Below are 19,688 nucleotides of genomic sequence, written 5' to 3'. Positions count from 1 at the left end.
ATTCAGCACATCAATCGCTCTTTTTTATTCTCTTGGTAATGAGTGTCTTAACAACTTTAGTTCTATATATAAATCTGATCCATCAACATCAGAGTGTCCATCATGTGTTAAAGACTCTTGAAGATTGACACATGAGAGTGTAAGAGATCATCATCATCAATAGACTTCAATCTCTCCAAACTAAATAAAAACTCAAACATTTCTTCATATTGTTTAAATTGTTCAAACCGAGTTTGAAGTGAAGAAAGAGCTTGATCAATTATAAATAGGAAGTAATTAACTCGAAAAGATTCTTTAGGAGACTGGATTACCTCTTCACTATTGATCTCATCAAATTACCTCTTTCTTCGAATGATGCATTTTTCTCGAAAAATAGGTTCAATTCCCATTTCACTTGCAATATGTTCAGCTTCAATTAATGTTTGATCAAATCCAGATTCTCTAAACTCTTGGAGAGAAGAGATAAGTCCCTTTAATTGTCTAATAGAAATATCAATATCCATATTTTTTGCTTGGAGAAACTTACTAACAATGTTAATCTCATATAACAACTTATACCAAATTACCATTCCAGACACAAACTCAAAATTCTCAAGCTCAAATGATGCCAAACACTCAACTTCACTCTTTATTTTTGAGTCATCAGAAATGTTTGCCAAATCAATTAAAGCATCTCATATTTTTGAAGTTTGATCTTTTATGGGCTTCACACTTTCAACATGTCTTTCCCATCGTGTTTGTGATAATGGCTTGACTGTAAGACCTTGCACATGATCTTTGAAGATTTGCCACCGCTTGGTAGAAGAAGAGAATAATGAATATATGCGTTGTATAACACCGAAAAGGGCATTGGTTTAGGACAACATTTCACCATATCACATAATGTGAGATTAAGACTGTGACATCCACATGGAGTGTAGAAAGCTCTAAGATTAATTTCAAGTAATCTACTTTGTACACCCTTATGTTTTCCTTTCATATTAGATCCATTGTCATATCTTTGACCTCTTATATTATCAATGTCAAGTTTGAAATTGTTTAAAATATTTTTAAGCTCTGTAAAAAGCCCAAGTCCTGAAGTTTCATTAACTTTCAAAAATCCAATCCAAAATTCTTCAATCGCTATTGCATTTTCTAGATCATCCACACATCTAATTACAAGGGGCATTTACTCCTCATGACTTGCATCTAGAGTGCAATCAAGTATGACAGTGAAATACTTTTCATGTTTAATTTTTGCAATAATTGAACATTTTACTTCAGCTGTCAACATCTGTATCAATTCATTTTGGATTTTGGGTCCAAGATAAGTGTAATGAATATGTCTTTATTGAGCACGCCAAAGGTGCTCCTCCATTATTAGATCAAATTCAGCAATCATTTCATTTAGCTGCAAAAAGATTCCATTATTCTCAACATAAAGCGTCTCATTATCTCCCTGAAGTGCCAAGTTATTCTTCGCAATTCTTTGCACAACTACAATTATTCTCTTCAATACTTGTTTCCAATATTATCTCTCCTTGTTAATTGCTACTTGTATATTTTCATCAATTGTCTTTTTCTTTCGAAGTCTTCTTTCTAATTCAATCCAACTAGTCATGTAATCAATATGATCTTTACTAGTTTCATGAAGATTGAGACATCAACTGATATTCTTCCAATCTTTGTATCCATCGTCAGCTAGATGACCAAGTTTCATTGTGGTTCTTTGAGTCTTGAATAACTTGCAACAGAAACAAAAGATCTTGTCCATAGAAATAGAATACACTAGCCATCTTCTGTCACTTTTCTTACCATTTAGCAATTGTCTCTTATAATGTGATGGATTGAAGTGTCTATCGGTGTTATCAAGAGGAAATAAAATATCATCATCTTTTCTAGGACCTCTTTCAACTAGAAAGTCCCTAATATTTTGAATTTTGTCCGAATTTCCTGGATCATCAACATTTAAAGGAAACAAGATCTCTTGATTTATATCTTCATCACTGTTATTTTCAGGCATATTGACTTCAACTTTATCATTTTCATATCATTTTGGGTCTTCATTTTGAAGTCCATTCAATTAACTATGTTCCTGATCATTCAACTTATTATCAATGTCATCCTGATTCACTTGTTCTACTACTTCTGTTTGCTCTGCTATTTGGTTGTTAGTGAAATATTTATTAAGACTTCCTACTTGGCTTTGAATTAAAGCTTCTTTCTTTTGTTTTTTCTTCTTTTTTTCCTGCTCCAAATAATTATTTTCTTATAGGAAGCATGTTTGCTAAAAGCCTAAATATTAATCTGCACCAACAGTTCATAGATTAAAAAAGTTCCAACATCTAAATGCATGAAAAATTCACCAAATCATAATATATGTAAATACCATCCTGCTAAATCATAATCAAATTTTTATCTAATCATAAAACTAAGGCAGACTAATCATATTCTTGGAGCACCCTCATTCAACCAGTAAAGAAGCAAAAAAGAAGAAGAAGAAGAAGAAGAAGTGATAGTAGATTCAAAGAAGTAAAGCATCATCTCAAAAGAACATAAATAGAACAATACTATTGTATCTTCCTCTTTCGCTTCCATTGTCTTTAAAATCTGCACATACTCTCCAATCTCAAGCCCTAATTTATAAAAGTCATGGTAAAAGAGACATTGAAGAGAAAAACTGGATGCACATGGTATCAGAACCACTAGAGTCGAGATGCAGGGTTTCACATATATTGTTAAGTTGGAAATGTAGAAAAATAAACAAGATGTCATTGAAAGTTCAATGCCTATATATTAATTATGAAAATTGTTAATTTACAGGTGATGAAGATAATAATTTTCATCAAATGACTTGTATATTAAACCATTCATAAATAGTATTTATATTTGCCATTGTTCTTACGTTTTGGCAGCCTGTCTTCCTTTTCCAATAGCAACACCAAAGTATCTCTGCAGGTAAACATTCAACAAGTAGAAGCTTTAGGTACTTCAATAAATTTGGCAATGTTGAACAATATCAGTAATGTATTCACATAGAATCACTCAAAAGAAAAACTATTAGAAGTATGAAAAGAGCGGTATTTAATATATAGCATGAGAATTTTCATAAAAGGATTGTGGAGAAATTTGTAATCCGTAATTGAATGCAAGGCTCAAATTAAGACTAATATACAACTATGAGAACTCACATATGATATTCTAGAGGGTTCAATCATATATAACTGAGGTCCCTCTCTGTCATAACCACCAAGAATAATCCCACACCCAAAAGCCCTGAATAAAACATAGTCCTGTTATATGGAATTGGATAAATGGAAGGAAGTATTTCCATTAATCTTCAGATAAGCACCACCAAACACAAAGCACCGACACCGCAATCCTACTGAGCCACTAATAGAGTGTACAAAGATGGACATAACTCGCAACACGATCTACTAGCTCCTTGACAGGGATGGATTCCCCATATACTTTGTACATCACAAAACATAGAATATATCATATATGCAAAACTAGTAAAAAAAAATAGTTGTTTTGTTGGGCTTCTGATTAACCAACATCGATTAATATAATCTATTTATGTTTTAAGGAGCATCTAACTATTCAAAATTAGAACAAGATCATGGTATAACCTACAGGTTAGAGATAGCATCTAACTATTCAAAAGAAGTAATAAGAGAACAAGATCATGCTACATGTTGATGCAATACCTATGTGCACAAAATGAACAAAAAAGAAAATTTTAGGGATTTGAGAAATTTTCTTCCAAGCATAGCACAAGATTCAGCAAGGACACAACTCACCGGTCTAAGAAGCAGGTTAGCAGGAGGGGAGATGATCAAGAGCAGTGCGAGCGATTAAGTAACTGCAACTCAGATCGCCTGTCACCACTGAAATATTTGATCGGGGCAAACTGCAACAATGGGGGGAGGCCGGAGGGGGGAGCCCAAGCCATCGAGGTGAGCGGAAGAACTAAGAAGGTGAATCAGCCGTCGTTGAGTCGCCGATGGGATCAAGAGCAGTGACACAAAGCCATAGAGGTAGAGCTGATGGAGAAACGACGGAGGAGGCTTGCAGCACTTCTGCCGTTGCAAAGGGGCGAACTGGATGTGGTATGCGGAGAGGAGAAGCAGCAGTATATATATATATATATATATATATATATATATATATATATATATATATATATATATATATTTTGGTGCCCCTAAAATTTGTAGGCCCGAGGCACTTGCCTCACAAATTACATTAAAGGTCTGGGTCTGGTTGAAACAACTGCCATCAAATGTTTATTCAACTTCTATCGATGTGTGATTGAAGTGTTCTGAGCTTAATATTTAAGAAGGCATAATGTTGTCGATATCCAACATTTGTTTGAAATGCATGAATAAAGACATAGCTTCCCTGTCTTATTGGATAGTCTTGATTGTATGCATTGGCAATGAAAAAATTACCCCGTCGCTTGGAAAGACTAGTTTACTTGGGGAGATCATGACGTTCCAACAATTGTGCTTGAAGCAGTCACATCTATAGACTTATGGATATGACATTCCTTTTTTGTGATTGTAGGGTCATGTAATGCTATTAACGTGTTTAACGAATCACCTTTATTCAACATCGTCTTGCAAGGAAATACACCCGAGGTTAATTTTATAGTTAACAATCGTGGCAAAAGGCGAATACGCTTGCCCCCAGCGCCCCCGCCAAAACAATATACAAAAGGATACTATCTGACTGATGGGATTTATCTAGAATGAGCTACTTTCGTCAAGAACTTTTCATGCCCCAGGATCCCAAGAGAAAATTATTTAAGGGACGACAAGAGGCCGTGAGAAAGGATGTCGAGCGGACATTTGGAGTGCTCCAATCTTGATGGACAATGATAAGAGGTTCAATACGATTTTGGTACAAGGATAATTTGAAGGATATCATGTATACATCTATTATTTTGCACAACATGATTATTAAGAATAAGGGAGATGCAGTAGCGAATTGGTCGGATGATGAAAAAGATCCTTCATCACAAATATTTCAAGGTTCCACCCCAAGAATTTCAAGAATATCTCTGGAGAAATTGTGAGCTACGTGATAATCAATTGCATCATCAACTTCTAGCCGACTTATTGAAACATATCTAGGCACGCTATCATCGTAATCAGTAATAAAATAATTTATTAATTGTGATAATATTATATTATTTATTTTATATATGGTAATATTTATGTATTTTTTTTAATTATTAATGTTATTCTAAATGTTAGACATATATGGATTTAAATTTTAAAAAAATAATTATATATAAAGTAAAATATGAAGGAGAGATAAAAAAATATATATAATGAAAAAAATATGAGATCCATGCAAAAAAAAGTTATTGAAAGATTTTTTTTTATAATAAAAAAAATATAAAAGTTTCTATTTTTGATGTAATGTGGATATGGTATTAAAAGAGCTCTTTGAGGATGTCGCTTTTTGTTTTTGTGTTTTTTTCCCTACCCATGCCACATCATCGAGGATGCTCACGGAGCTCTCCCCAAATGGGGAGCGGCTCCCAACTTTTATTTGCCACATCATACAATGGGAGCTAGATGCCCTAACAGAATTTTTTAAAAAAATATTTCTAAAAATTTATTAAATTCAAAAGCTATTAAATGATTTTTTTTTAAGATTAAGATTAAGATTAAATTATCTATCTATTAACGGCAGATATATTTTGATTGTATAGCAAAATGTGTGTGTTTTTTTAAGGATTGTGTAGGAGCCTGTGTATCTTAATCTCTCCATGGTCGATTCCTTTAATTATTTAATCAGATTAAAAAAATCTTTCTATGTCTCTTCCCTTCAATTCAGATCGAATATCAGTTTATTCATCGGATCTTCAAATTCGATATCCCAAGCTAAATGGAGTAGAATATAAAAGAATTTTTTAAATCTGAATAAATAATCGAGTAGGGTGATTTTTGAATTCAGATACGGAGATCGATATGGTAGAATCCTACTAATTTCTGATTATATCTCGTCCCGTCCGTGCATTTAATTTTCTCATACAGTTCCAGGGAGGAAAGTTGAATACTGACGTAAATGAAGATAAAGATAAGAGGATATAAAATCTGATCCAAATACCCTCACCACCTGTGTCGCAGGTAAAACTCAGGTCATAAACAACAAAATAATTCTTAGTAAAGAATGTGAATCTTCGGCATTAGCTAATATTTAATTGCTTGTCTTTAAAAGAGCAGTTAAGAGTTACACGTCAAAATTCCTTTCATCCAATGACTTTTTTTCACAAAATTGAATCACAGAAACAATCTGGTAAAGCAGTACCCCTTCCCATCACAAAATCTTCCCTGTGAGATTTCCATAACGCATCAGCCAGCTCCACCCCTTTCAGCCCGATTGAAGTAAAGTTTGCATAATCCCTCCTGCTCAGAACCAATGTTCTGTGATGTTCATTCACTGCTCTCATTGCAGTTACCATCTTGTCCATGTTTCCAAAATAAGTCGCTACATATGCATCACTGTTAATCGAAACATAGTAATCCAATGCGGCTTTAGTGTTGCCATGCATGGTGAGAAAATCTTCTGTTTGCAAGAGAGATGATTTAGTATGTGTGTTGGTGTAGACAGATGCGAAGCCTTCCGTCTCCATAAGACCATCACCAGCTGCCAAATAAATTGAAGTATTGGCAGGGATTTTAAGAGATTGGAGGATAAATGCTGTTTCTTTCGGTGTCAAAGGGCATTTCCCACGATTCCTCCAAGCACGTGCAGCATCACCAGTCCATGGTTTTCTATCGCCGCGTGCAGATTCAATAGAGTTCATGGATGCCAAGGACAATCCAGAGTATTCACATTGGCTGTATGCCACCATATCGGGTTCAAATCTGAGATGTAGAGAAAGGAAAGGTTTTGGTATCAATTTGAAAAGTTCAGAACCTTTAGCCTCCAAGGCCTTATTGAGACGCAGTGCTCTATAACACCCTTGGCAAAGGGCAGCCTTAGCATATAGTGGATACCTAAACCAAACAAAAATCATTAGGATTATCATTTGTTAACAATTGTTTTTCTTTCTATGTAAGAAAAGAAACGATCGGAGGAATCTGTGATCGTTGTTAAATCAAATAAAAATTAACCAGCTTTAAAATAATTCTATTGTATGTGAATAGCTATTCAAAATAATTGTAGAATTAAGAGATTCACATCTACACCAGTACACATAAAATATGCTAGTTGGAATTAGTATATCTAGATTAAAAGAATCATTTAAAAACTAAAAGATTTTAAATAGAGCAATCTCTATTGTGATGGGTAAGTCGTTCCAAGAAACATTCATTCACTAAATTTAGGGTATGAATATGAATTATGATCATTCAAGTGTCACATAAGCGGTAATTGATTTACAAGATAATTAAGGCATGCAAAAGGCAGTTGTTTCTTTACAAGATCATGAAGGATAAAAGCTACAGATGCTACACCAAATTGTTCTGATAACCAACAGTAAATTAAAATAAAAGTTCAGTTAATTTGCAAAGCTTACTGGTGACTATCAATTTTCTTTTCAAAGTATTTAACATTCTTTTCAATTATCATCAATTATTAAAAATGAAAATAAGTAGCATGATTTTACATATCAAAGCGAAAACAAAATGTAAGTAAATAGCCACTACAAATGAAAAGAGTTGTCATGACCAGATATAAACATTTGTAAAAAATTGGAACATTCCAAGTTGTTCATCTGGACATTATAGACGATGGCTTGGATATAGAAACAACAGATCAACTGTTAAGATGCTGAAAAAGATCATTTTCCATGAATAGATGGATATTATTGGTTTTGAGACTAATTCTGGAGTATCAAATGAAAGCAAAAATAGGTGCCATAGCAAAAGAAGATTCTCCAATCCAGCTTTAACAGCATGTTACCTCTAGTTAATTTCTCATACACACAACAGTTTGCTTCTCCTTTGAGGAAGATAGTATTTAAATAATCTAACTAATCCCCTAGCATCTTCATGCATATCAATAATTGCATGATTCAGTAATTAAGAACATAGGATTCTAGTATTACAGCAACCCACAAAAGCACTTCATCTACAGAAACCTTAATATCAACTTATGTGGGAACAACTGAAAAAAATCAGTGCCTTGTTATTGTAGGAAAGAATTAGTTTCTTTTCTTTGCAAAAGACAGCTAACTGGGTTAAGTTATATAATTCTGCCATGTTTATGTGCACGCCACGAGAAGCAAAAGAATTATGGTATTTTATTAATTTATATTTGATTTTTTAGTATTGATATGGTAAGCATCGATTTAAATGTCTAGTAGAGCTACAAACTTGTCTTATGATAGAGACCGAGAGAGCCTAATTTCGTCGATCCTAGAACATTTGCTATAGTAATGGTTTTTGAAAAAATACCTGTCTCTTCTCTGGCTCATAGCTGGTGTTAAAGATATAAAGCGATGTTCCAGCAACGCAGGGAGCACTGCCTCAACATAATCAAACTGCCCTTTTCGTTTGTGGCAATCCACCCTGAAAGGTTCTGTTGAAGCAAAATCTTCAGGCAACTCTTTCACAACTTGGACAAAACCTTGAGTTTGTTGAATAAAGTAGTCTACATCAAACACATCGGCGAAGCCACTGATTGAGATCAAGATTTTCAATCAGCAATAATTGACTAACGATCATTCAACACTACTCTTTCAGCATTCCTACAATCATACCTCGACTCATTCCAGTAAGCCGCCACCTCAAACTTTGGCAATACCAGAGTAGCATTTAGGATTCGAGCTATGCCGATCCCGTCGCAGAACTGAAATTGGGCATAAAGCAACGACTTTTTCATCGCCATGAAGAAAATCAAGGAAAGACGAGGAAAATAAAATAAATAACATATATTTTACAGATAGATTGAATCGCACTCACGTCGCGTCTCATCTGATTCAGGCCGCCATAGCAATCCACCCGGATGTACCCGTTGGTCTTCGCGGGCAGAGCTGCAGCATAAGAATCTTAACCCCGCTACGATTAAAAAAAAATACAGTTTGAGCAGATCTCATTAATAATAATCTTAACCCTAACCCTAAATGATGGACAGAGACTGAAAGGAGGGCAGACCAGCTAAAGGTGCGCTCTTCCACCAATTGCACGGCTTCCAATCCACCACCCTTCGCGCGCTCCAGATGTCGGACTCCTCCGGCGAGAAGGACCTGCTGAGGAGCAGGATAAGATGAGATGTGACGATAATGGGAGGGAGAGAGATAGATCTAGTACTCACTCGAAAGGATTAGAAGCGGTGGGAGAGAAGAGGAAGGCGGCGAGGAGGAGAACAGGAGGGAGTAGGAGGAAGGAAATCAGGAGGCGGCGGAGGAGCGGATGCACTCGGTGGCGCCACGAGGCCGACGACATCACGATCGCCGAAGATGGTTCCTGTCGGCGTGTTACTAGCGACGACGCAGGGATTCGGAGTTATTTCATCTTATACAGGAAATCAATGATGTAAATTACTGTTCTTTCTGGGCCTTTTCAAAAATAAACCCCGCATATTATATATCGCACATATTATTTTCCTTATTAAAAAAAATCGCTTTATTATTTCAAAGATATTTCCTGGTATTGGAACACGCTGCGCGTTATCCTCCCGCTCCCCGCCGCCGTCCTCGCCAAATGCTCCGTTCTCACAGCCTCCTCGTCCCCTTCGCTTCCTCCTCCCACCGCTCGCCACTTCCCCCTCTCATCGTCCTTCATCGCACTGCCGCCAGTGGCTCCAATTTCCTCCGCGCTTCCGGCGGCAGGCAGGCCCCCTTGGCCGCGCTCCGACCATTGCTCGCCGATCTTCCTGAAACTGATGGTTCGCAGGAGGATGCACGAGGTATCGAGGACGGTCCCGTAGAGCTCCCTTCCTCCACCGGGTCCTCCATATTCGCAGTCGATGATAACCCTACCCCACTCCAGGTCTCCACCAGCGTGCTTCTCACCGGCGCCATCTCCGTCTTCTTGTTTCGATCCCTGCGGCGCCGCGCCAAAAGAGCCAAAGAATTGGTATCCTTCTTTCCCTCTCTCTCTCTCTCTCTCTCTTCATTTTCCTGTTCAGATTTTAGGAACTCGATGTCAAACAGAGATTGCGAGCGAGCGGAGTGGAGAAGCCGAAAACCCTAAAGGACGAAGCTTTGGAGAGCTTGAAGGCGATTGGCGCGTCGCCATTGGAAGCAGGAAAACCACCCTCCCCACTGCAGGCATTGCTAGGCGGTATTGCGGCTGGGGTCATCGCCCTCATACTCTACAAGTTCACAACCACAATAGAGGCTTCTCTCAATCGTCAGACCATTTCTGATAATTTTTCGGTTAGTTTCCATTGGCAATTGTTTTTGCTCTATTATTTTTCATCTCTCAAATTGAGAATCATCTGTGACCGTAAACAGGTTTGTTAGTCAATTAAAACTAGACATGCATAGTCCTGTCCCCATTGCCGAGCAGTTTCTGGTTTGTTTGAAACTGCCTAAAAGTAGATGCAATAGTCCATCTGCAGTTCAGAGGGGAACTGCATATACTAAGAACAAAGAACAAGCTTAGATCCTAAAGGAGTTGCTAAACGAGTTCTCTTATTATTCCAATCTGATACAAATGATTACTTTTAGTTACAGTTAGCGAATTTTATGAATGCAGAATGAGTGTCAAAAGAATGTTCTAAAGGTTTTGAATCGCTTAAGGTTGACTGAGACTGCTTCTTGATTTTTCAGAGTTTCAAATTGTTTAAGGTTTGATGGGTCTTGAAATTCAGAGTGCTCTGGTTCAGAAAGAATTTTTTTTGCCTTTTAGGAGATGATTGCCGATAACCAAAAAAAGGATCACAAGGCCTAAAGTGAGAGAGTCTAACTTTTAGGCTCAACCTTTTGTGGATAATTGGTCTAAAGGAGTGTCTTGACCATTCAGACTTCATTTGCCTGCTGTGGAGTTATCCATGTTGGATGAGTCAATGAGTTTACCATCCTAGTAGGTAAAGCTCTAACAACAACATGATAATACACTAGAAGAAATTTGAGACTTGGAGTATTCCCTACAGATGCCTTGCAGAAATCAAAATTGAGTAAAGAGTTATTGTCCTCAAAATTCAAAACTGAGTTGCTTGTGGATGTAGTTGAAGTAGATTAATTATTTCAATGAAAAGAAAAATTGGAAGGAGAGAGCAGGAGCGGGAAAAAAAACAGAAGAAATTATTGACTGATGTAAGAGATTGCAACACGTAAAAATCTTGCCAGCATTTTATGAATCCTCTTACTTTTTATCCTTTTCATTGTTTTCTGCTATTTTTTATCCAGCAAAAATATTGAATCTGTAAATATATACTTACTGTTTTACGGTTCTAGCTTAGAACATCCACATCAATATCTCTAAAATTTGAGATAAATCATCCACTTTATTAAATTTAGACAATCATTTTTCACTACATACTACATCAGCTATTCTAAAATTTTCATTATCTTTATTTTTTAATTATTTTCTTCTCTCTCTCTTTCACATTTTTTATTATTTTTTCTTTCTCCCTATATAATATCTACCTTTTATTATCCAATCAATTCTCTTTATTTTTTCTCTCTTCCAAATCAAATGATATTCTAATGTTTAGGGAATGAATTTCATTACCTAAATTTAGAGAATTACTATTCATGGAATCTAAATTTAGGGAATGGATAGAGTAATTGATGTAAAATTTTGTTTTTTACATAAAATATAAAATTTAAGATAAATTTTGTGTTTAGGAAAATTGATGTCGATACTCTTACTGAAAGAAGCTCATTTATGTAACTTAAGTTATGCCGTCAATGGCCTCTTCATTTTTCTAGCCACTGAAAGAATTCTTCTCAGAAAGCTTTATTTATGTTTTCCGGAAGATGATTTACTACGAAATGTATATTTTTTTCCTAATACAATTTCATTACAATGTTGTTCAGGTCCGACAGATAACCATCACAATAAGGTATGCCCTTTTTTTCCCCTAATGCGGTTTTTTACTTGCAAAGATCTGAGCTGTGTTACATACATTTCTCAGAACTATTGTCAATGGGATTTGCTATCTCGCAACATTTGTTTTCGGTGTCAATTCTGTCGGCTTGATACTCTACGCCGGACAGTTAGCTCTTGGTTCCTTCAGTAATGCGCCTGCTACTGTAAAGGATGATACTCGGCCCAGTGAAATGGCTCCAGCAGAAGGCACTGCTAATGCTTTGGAATCCAGAACGGATGAAGTGCCACAGAACTCAGACGAAACTAAATCACCATAAAAAAAAAAAAACCTGTTTGTATTTGTATGTGTAATTTAGTCATGCATTTCTGTGTTTTCTTTGCATTTCATGGATGCCAAACATTTTGAGCTCACTGGTAACTGCAGTGCGAGATCCTAAAACACAGGACAAATGATTTATTCATTATTGACTTATTGTATTCGTTTGGTTAATCTAATTTGACTTGAGCACTCGATGCTGATTAGATAATTCATCAGAACAATTGTATTAATTCCATTGATCGGGAACAGAGAATGAAAACGAAAAAATTGCGTTTGCCGGGAGTCGAACCCGGGTCTATTGCTTGGAAGGCAATTATCCTAACCGTTGGACTACAAACGCTAGTTAATGTCTTTCAAAAAGACAAACTTATAGATCTAATAAACCTCTACTGTGCCAGCGGGACAAATCAAGCAAAAAATAGATTATTAATTAATTTTAAATTAACTAGCTACTTATTTATCCACGCACTGCTTCGCATAAGACGGTAAGCAACCTCAGTTAAATTAAGTTTCATAATGTTTAAATAAATGAGCTTAAAATAAATTAAATTATTAAAATAATTATTTAAATTTGACTTAATTTATTTTTTATATGAACTTGATTTAAGCTTAACTTCAGCTTAATTCATTAAGCTTTATTTAACTTGGATTGAGCTTCATTCATTTAGGTTGTAATTCAAATTGATTATTAAGTTTGATAATATAAAATTATTTATTTATTTTTAATTTTTTTATTTATTTAGCATTTAATAAAATTTTATTGATAAATATTATTCACAAACATTATTAACGAATATTAATTATCTAAATCTTATTTATCTAATTTAACAAATTACTCAAATTTATTTATTTAATTAATTTTATATATTTTAAATGAACATAAATAATTTTTTATCAAATCGAATATCAAATTTATTTATCAATATTTAATTTATTTACTACATTAGTGTACATTAGTATGTGCATATATACTAATACATTAGTATGTGCATATATATATATATATATATGCACATACTAATGTACACTAATGTAGTAAATAAATTAAATATTGATAAATAAATTTGATATTCGATTTGATAAAAAATTATTTATGTTCATTTAAAATATATAAAATTAATTAAATAAATAAATTTGAGTAATTTGTTAAATTAGATAAATAAGATTCAGATATATATTATACGGATCGTACGCTAAGTTATGGTATGTGCCACAATAATTGAGGTGTCAATTAAATTTTGCCTTTATAATTTAAGGATTGAATTATAATTTTCAAATTAAAAAATTAAAATTAAAAAAGATTATAAATTCTCACAAGATATATATTTAAGATGCTTAATAGTTTTTTTAAATTTATTTCTCAACTTCAGATTAATCACAAAACCTTCCAAATTACATTTATATTTTTCTGGCAGTGGTATATAAGTGGATAGGATAAGTCTTGTAACGCACACTGAGTTATTATAGAGACTTTGTTTTCTACTTCATAAATGCTCGGTCTGCCATTTGGTCACTCATCTTGATCTGAAACCAAAAACTCCAAGCGCATCACGAGTCTAAAGAGGCAAGGAGGAAGGTGGATTCCACTAATTAAATTCAAAATAAGAGCTCAAATCTATTGCATTATTGTAATAACTTACATTCAAAATAAGAGCTCAAATCGATTGAATTATTGTAACACCTCCTGATATATAAAGACCATTGGTCTACCTCCGAAGCTAACTCTGATAATAAAACAATGGCGACGCTGATCTGAAACACGGGTGGCCACTATTTACAGACATGGTGCCAGATCAGGGAAGGGAAGAGGGAGAGAGAGACAGAGGAGTTGGTCGCTAGCTTCGCCCCCACCATGCAGTCACCATCCCATCGGTACGCTTCAATTTCAAACTCTCGAACAAAGTGCCACTCTCTTTACTTCATCCATATCCGTCTCCGTCTCTCTTACTCACGCTACTCCCAACCTTACCTTATTATATATTTAGCTACCCTTTCACTTTCTCCTCGCCCATTTCACAACTTAATCATGGTTTCTGCCGACGCCATTCGCACGGCAGTTGGAATTCTTGGTATGTACTGCATGCAATCTATTGTTTTAATCGCACATTTTAATCTCTCTGTCTCTCTGTTTCCAGGGAATGCAATTTCACTGGGCCTCTTCCTGTCTCCACTGTAAGCAAATCTAGTCTATGTGTGTAAATTCTTGTCCATTTTTTGGGGGGAGTTTAATGGATGGATGTGTTAGGCCGACATTTGTAAGAATATGCAAGAAAGGGTCGGTGGAGGAGTTCTCGGTGGTGCCGTACGTCGCGACGCTGCTGAACTGCATGATGTGGGTGGTGTACGGGCTGCCGGTGGTGCACCCGCACAGCACGCTGGTGCTCACCATCAACGGCTCCGGCATGGCCATCGAGCTCGCCTACGTCCTCCTCTTCCTAATCTACGCCCGGAGCGGCAAGCAGCGAGCGAAGGTGGCCGCCATTCTGGCGGCCCAGACTGCCTTCGTCGCTGCCGTCGCACTGGTGGTCCTCACCACGGTGCACACCAACGACCGCCGCTCGATGGTCGTCGGCGTCCTCTGCGTCGTCTTCGGCGCCATGATGTACGCCGCTCCCTTATCCGTCATGGTAAGTAAACAACATACATTTAATGGAATATTAATTATATTTTTCTGGTAATTAAATGGTTGATAATTAATTAATGAATGATTTTTGTTTTTTTTTACTGATGTGGCAGAAAATGGTGATAGAGACGAAGAGCGTTGAGTTCATGCCACTGACTTTGTCGCTTGCGTCGTTGTTTAATGGACTTTGCTGGACTGCTTACGCGCTCATCCGCTTTGACCTTTACATCACTGTGAGAATTCCTGAGATGGTTAAAATCTTTTGTTAATTTACCTATCACATGCGATGTTTGGAGAGAGAGAGATATGAGAGATGGGCACTGTACGAAACTGCAATCATGCAGCTATCCCATCCCAGAGATGGGCAGTTTCGAAGTTGCTCGTCCTTGTGATACAGAATTCAGTCTCGTGAACCATTCTACCGAGTGACGCCGATGCATCGTCTTCATTTGGCCTCTTTTGCATGCAGATACCTAACGCGCTCGGCGTGGCGTTCGCGGTGGCGCAGCTGGTGCTCTACGCCGTCTACTACAGCTCCACGCAGCGGCAGATCGCCGGCCGGAGGCGGAAGGCGGCGGAGGCGGAGATGGCGGAGGTGGTGGTGGTCCAGGCCGTCGACGCTAACAACGACAAGGCTGGAAGTGGCGCCGCCGCCGCCAAATGACATGGCAGGAAGAGTTTGAATAATATGTACTGTGCTTTAATTTCCGTGGTAAAAAATTGAACTATGACTCGTCTACAACATAAAATATTTAAATCTTCTTGACTATTCCTGCCGAATTGACCCATCCAGTCTCACTCAATTCATCCAAACAACGCCCCTAAATTTTTGTAATTTAACAACCATCGAGAGAAGAGTTATCTGCTAAATCAAATAAAATCACAGACGATAGTGTAAGAGGGAAAGAATGGAATTGTACTTCAACAAATGTAGAGACCGCTAATTACAACCGTCTTCAAACTCGCTAATGGAAAATTAATATTGTTGGTGCAAAAGAAGCCAGAAGTCCACCAGCAAGTAAAAATAACTCGTTAAGTATAACTTACATTCAGTCAGAAAATAATGATGGAAATACCCATTGCAAAGCAACCCAAGGCTACCCATGGGCTTAGTCGTTCGCCTGGAGCAAAATCAAGATGGATGTCATGTAAGATATCAGGAGTATGACACATTGCAAAATTTTGAAAAAAAACTCCACTGAGATTTTGTTTTATTGCATAAATGGGAAGTGTTGGGCAACCTATGCCAACGAGTGGTCATCAATTTACATATATCTTGGAATTACCATGCAAGAGACATAACACAAAATCGGGAACATCCAGCAAAGCTTCTGGCCTTCCTAGGAGTTAAATCCAAATCCAAACTTTGCAGTTGACAATGAATTGTGTAAAATTCTTTTTCTAGGCTGTTTCGAAGAAACATAACTTGCAGATCAATGGTAAAGAAACATGAGTCCGTGCCATTTTTTAGTTTAAAAAAATATATCTTAGCATTAATAGGCTACCTACCAAATCCATAGACTGAATTTTCAAGCTCCCAATCACTGAGCAATCACAAAGCTAGTAGATGCCATTGGTAATGTTCTGTGCTTGAGATGTTGAAACTGGATTCAAATTGTTCATTGCTCCGATTTTCATCTTTTGAATTTCTTATCAGGATAGCCACAGAGATAAAGTTTGATACACTATCCATCTATCAGCTGAAAGCGACAATGTGATCTTAGTCGACAATACAAGCTATTATAAAATAACAGCCAAGTGCTTAGATGTGGACAAACTGAACTGAAGCAAGAGAATTGTTGTCAAGAAAATCTCCTGTTGGAAGTGTTGAGGTAGGGGCAGACCCCATTCATCCTAATTCGGACTCTCGAAAGGAAGACATAATATATACTGACACAATGGCCCTGGGCCCTTAATTTGAGAGGTCCCAAAATTTTTTTTTAGTATTATATATTATAGGCATGTAATTGAGACATTGAATAGTTGGGCCTAAATTCATATTTCAGAATCTTTTAATATTGTCTTTTACTTTTATCTTTTTGGACATGTAATTGGAGCATTGAATAGTTAGGGTCCAAATTTATTTTGGACTTTTTTTTTTCCACCCCGGCCTCCTATGTAGAAGGACCGGAGCTGCAACGGAGCACCCACTGTTGGACTATAGGTGAAGAGCATCCTAGCTTTAACATCCTTCCTCCCGACTCACGCCTACGCAGACACTATTAGAGCTGTGCATTTCCGAATGCAAGACTGTATTTGTGGAGCCTCCAAGCTTTGACACAAAGGCTTTAATAGAAGGAAAGAAATTGAAAGATAGAGAAGTTTATCTATAGTTAATGTACGATTTAAACACATTAGCCTTTGCAAGATACTGCACGCTATATCGATATATCTAACTATCCTGATGTTGGAAACTATATAATCATTTTTAAGAAGGGTATAATAAGTACTCTGCAAAGAAACAATTGAAAACTAAAATATAGGAATAAAATGTGTTGGCTAATAATACATCCTCTAAGATTGCTAGAATCATGAAAAATGGGATGAGAAACTGTTTAATTCATATATAGGGCATGTGGATGAGTAATACTAATATGGAGAAGTAACTGTTGTGAGTATCACAAGACTAGTTCTCAAAGAAGCCTGAAACTGCATATAGATGAAAAGAGTTGTAAAAATAATATATAAATGTTGATGTAACTTTCTGATAATGTTATTCCTGCTCCGCTCAATAGTAGTTTAGTATTTAGATTACAAAATCAAGTAATGAAGAATGTAATATTTAGGAAGGAAATGTGACTAGTCAGTACACACAACAAATGGCTGGAATCAATAAGAGGGAAGAGCAGCTCATCTCAAAAGAAAAATATTAACCATAATTTCCACTGATATTAAAGTATTTGCATGAAAATTGCAAAAGAAATAATCAACTGCAATCATCAACCCTAAAATATGAGGGATAGATATATTAATCAATTCATTTTTTACATTGTGTGCGTGCCATTGCAACATGCAAAATAAATCATCTTCAAACCATGTTTTTCCCAATTCATTGTCATATGCATATACTTAGTAAACAACAAACGCGCATATTCCTACAAAATACTTTTTTGCATGTCTACCTAATGCATTGCCAGCATAGAGAACAAGCATGATTCTGATTCTAATACAGCATAAGATTTGGAAAACCAATGGAAAATTTTACAAACTAATTCATTCTAAACAGTTAATGATAACATACCTATTCTAGCAGCCTTCCAGAAGAAACCACGAAACCTGACAGAAGTTAAACTACAAAATCAAATCCTGCAAATTATTGGTAAAGATAACGATTAAATCACTAAAGAAAATAACATCTAGAACGCTTTATGATGTGCTTCAACCCATTGCCCCATGAGAAACGTGTGTTCATTCGGAATAAGACAATGCTCATGAACAATTGTTGCAACTTCTGCTGTACAACTTTGATAACACATGAACAACAACTTTGGGGCAAATTTCAGCAAGGGGTAGCAGTAAACATTAGTGGGATGACTAACAATCCTGACGAGCACCTAATAAGGAAATCTGAAAATGCTTTACAACTGAGAATTTGTTAGGAACATGATAGTATTCGACAAAATTACCACAAGGATACTCATACTTGCACTCCTTTTCAATATCGAATGACCTAAAACTTTTACACTCTTCTGCAAAATCAAAAGAGAACTGTTGATCCATTTTTCAAGTAACAGGAAACATCTTGAATATGGGATTTTAGACTTCTGTTCCTAGACAGAGTGTTCCAAACTATCATAATGATCACAATGTCTGTGTGTCAGTTGAAGACAACTCTAAAAAGTCCCCTTTGCTTCTCCAATGTCTTCACCTCCAGGTTCCAACTTGATTATATTCTCTATTTAAGCTACCTTACAAAGGTGTCTCCAAAAGAAAGAAAAATAATAAGAAAAAACTTTAAAAACTTAAAAAACTTTCCTGCTTTACATCCTTCTCCAACTCACAAGTCACCTAAATGATACAGATTCTCAATGAACAAGCCCTAGAATACTAACATGAAATGGAATCATACAGAAAAGAGAATAATTTCGAATACAAATAAGAGGAAACCTGGGAGACTTCTGGTAATTACCCTGTCCTTTGCTCGAGAATGGCAGGGAATTGCATCTTGATGTAGGTGCAGGTGCAGATCACGAACAGCACCACCATCAGGAAAGAATGGAAATTGAACAGCGCCGACTGACGAAGCAGCCAAGTGTCAGCATCAGTAATTCCCCAAATCGATCGGCAAGGAATAAGGCAAGAGTCGATGCACGAATCAGAAAGAGGATATGGATTTCTCTTACCATGGGAGGCGATTCCTAGATATCAATCGAGGAACTGGGATCTGTACCGCCGCGGGATACCGCAGAAGGACCTTGAATGACGATCGCCGGAGTTGCTCTTTCTCTTCCAGGGTTACGACTCGGCTGCGAACGAAACCAGTTTTCGTCGAAGCCCCTCGTTCCAATTGTCTGTTGCCTGCTACTCCTTTCCCACGGTAATAAAACGCTCAGTAAATTTTCATTTTACCCCTGCAACTTTAGTATTTATGAAAAAACTCCCATTGTTTAGCAATGGGATGATTGTTAAATGAACCAAATATTTATGGACAATTCAATTTGATAATAAACATATAAGATTAGGATTGGACAACTCAGTTCAATTAAATAAACACACATATATATTCATATATATATATATATTCAGCTCATTAATATTTATAAATTATATTTATTAATAAAAATTTTCACAATATATTAAATAA

At 36.3% G+C, this 19,688-nt stretch overlaps 4 protein-coding genes and 1 non-coding gene across 10 annotated transcripts; 2 read left to right on the top strand and 3 right to left on the bottom strand.

Annotated features, from left to right (window-relative positions):
- Positions 1-6,155: 6,155 nt before the first annotated feature.
- On the bottom strand, positions 6,156-9,449 carry LOC122047745 (O-fucosyltransferase 13-like). Of its 6 annotated transcripts, none has more exons than XM_042609204.1 (6): positions 9,256-9,449; positions 9,096-9,190; positions 8,904-8,989; positions 8,702-8,790; positions 8,397-8,618; positions 6,156-6,995 (listed from the first exon to the last, which is right to left on the bottom strand). In XM_042609204.1, exons 1-6 carry the CDS (start codon positions 9,384-9,386, stop codon positions 6,263-6,265), a joined length of 1,356 nt encoding a protein of 451 aa, XP_042465138.1. In that variant the 5' UTR covers positions 9,387-9,449; the 3' UTR covers positions 6,156-6,262. The 6 variants fall into 6 exon arrangements, with proteins under 6 accessions (XP_042465138.1, XP_042465140.1, XP_042465139.1 ...); XM_042609206.1 differs by having other exon boundaries at positions 8,904-8,974; XM_042609205.1 differs by having other exon boundaries at positions 9,096-9,187.
- A 121-nt stretch (positions 9,450-9,570) lies between these two features.
- LOC122047744 lies at positions 9,571-12,432 on the top strand. The gene is made up of 4 exons (XM_042609203.1): positions 9,571-10,019; positions 10,097-10,321; positions 11,930-11,955; positions 12,028-12,432. Exons 1-4 carry the CDS (start codon positions 9,645-9,647, stop codon positions 12,257-12,259), a joined length of 858 nt encoding a protein of 285 aa, XP_042465137.1. The 5' UTR covers positions 9,571-9,644; the 3' UTR covers positions 12,260-12,432.
- A 97-nt stretch (positions 12,433-12,529) lies between these two features.
- TRNAG-UCC lies at positions 12,530-12,601 on the bottom strand. The gene has a single exon. It is a non-coding gene; the product is annotated as a tRNA-Gly (tRNA).
- A 1,582-nt stretch (positions 12,602-14,183) lies between these two features.
- On the top strand, positions 14,184-15,664 carry LOC122047742 (bidirectional sugar transporter SWEET4-like). The gene is made up of 5 exons (XM_042609200.1): positions 14,184-14,330; positions 14,397-14,433; positions 14,507-14,888; positions 14,998-15,117; positions 15,354-15,664. Exons 1-5 carry the CDS (start codon positions 14,288-14,290, stop codon positions 15,546-15,548), a joined length of 777 nt encoding a protein of 258 aa, XP_042465134.1. The 5' UTR covers positions 14,184-14,287; the 3' UTR covers positions 15,549-15,664.
- A 109-nt stretch (positions 15,665-15,773) lies between these two features.
- Positions 15,774-19,402, bottom strand: LOC122047743 (protein kish-like). Its single transcript, XM_042609202.1, has 4 exons — positions 19,228-19,402; positions 19,014-19,120; positions 18,126-18,160; positions 15,774-16,005 (listed from the first exon to the last, which is right to left on the bottom strand). The coding sequence occupies exons 1-4, from the start codon at positions 19,228-19,230 to the stop codon at positions 15,938-15,940; spliced, it is 213 nt and encodes a 70-aa protein (XP_042465136.1). The 5' UTR covers positions 19,231-19,402; the 3' UTR covers positions 15,774-15,937.
- Positions 19,403-19,688: the final 286 nt, after the last annotated feature.

This window comes from Zingiber officinale, chromosome 2B, assembly GCF_018446385.1.
Source record: "Zingiber officinale cultivar Zhangliang chromosome 2B, Zo_v1.1, whole genome shotgun sequence".
Taxonomy (NCBI): Eukaryota; Viridiplantae; Streptophyta; class Magnoliopsida; order Zingiberales; family Zingiberaceae; genus Zingiber; species Zingiber officinale.
The sequence above is the reverse complement of the archived record's forward strand: the minus strand, read 5'-3'. Positions and strand labels throughout refer to the sequence as shown.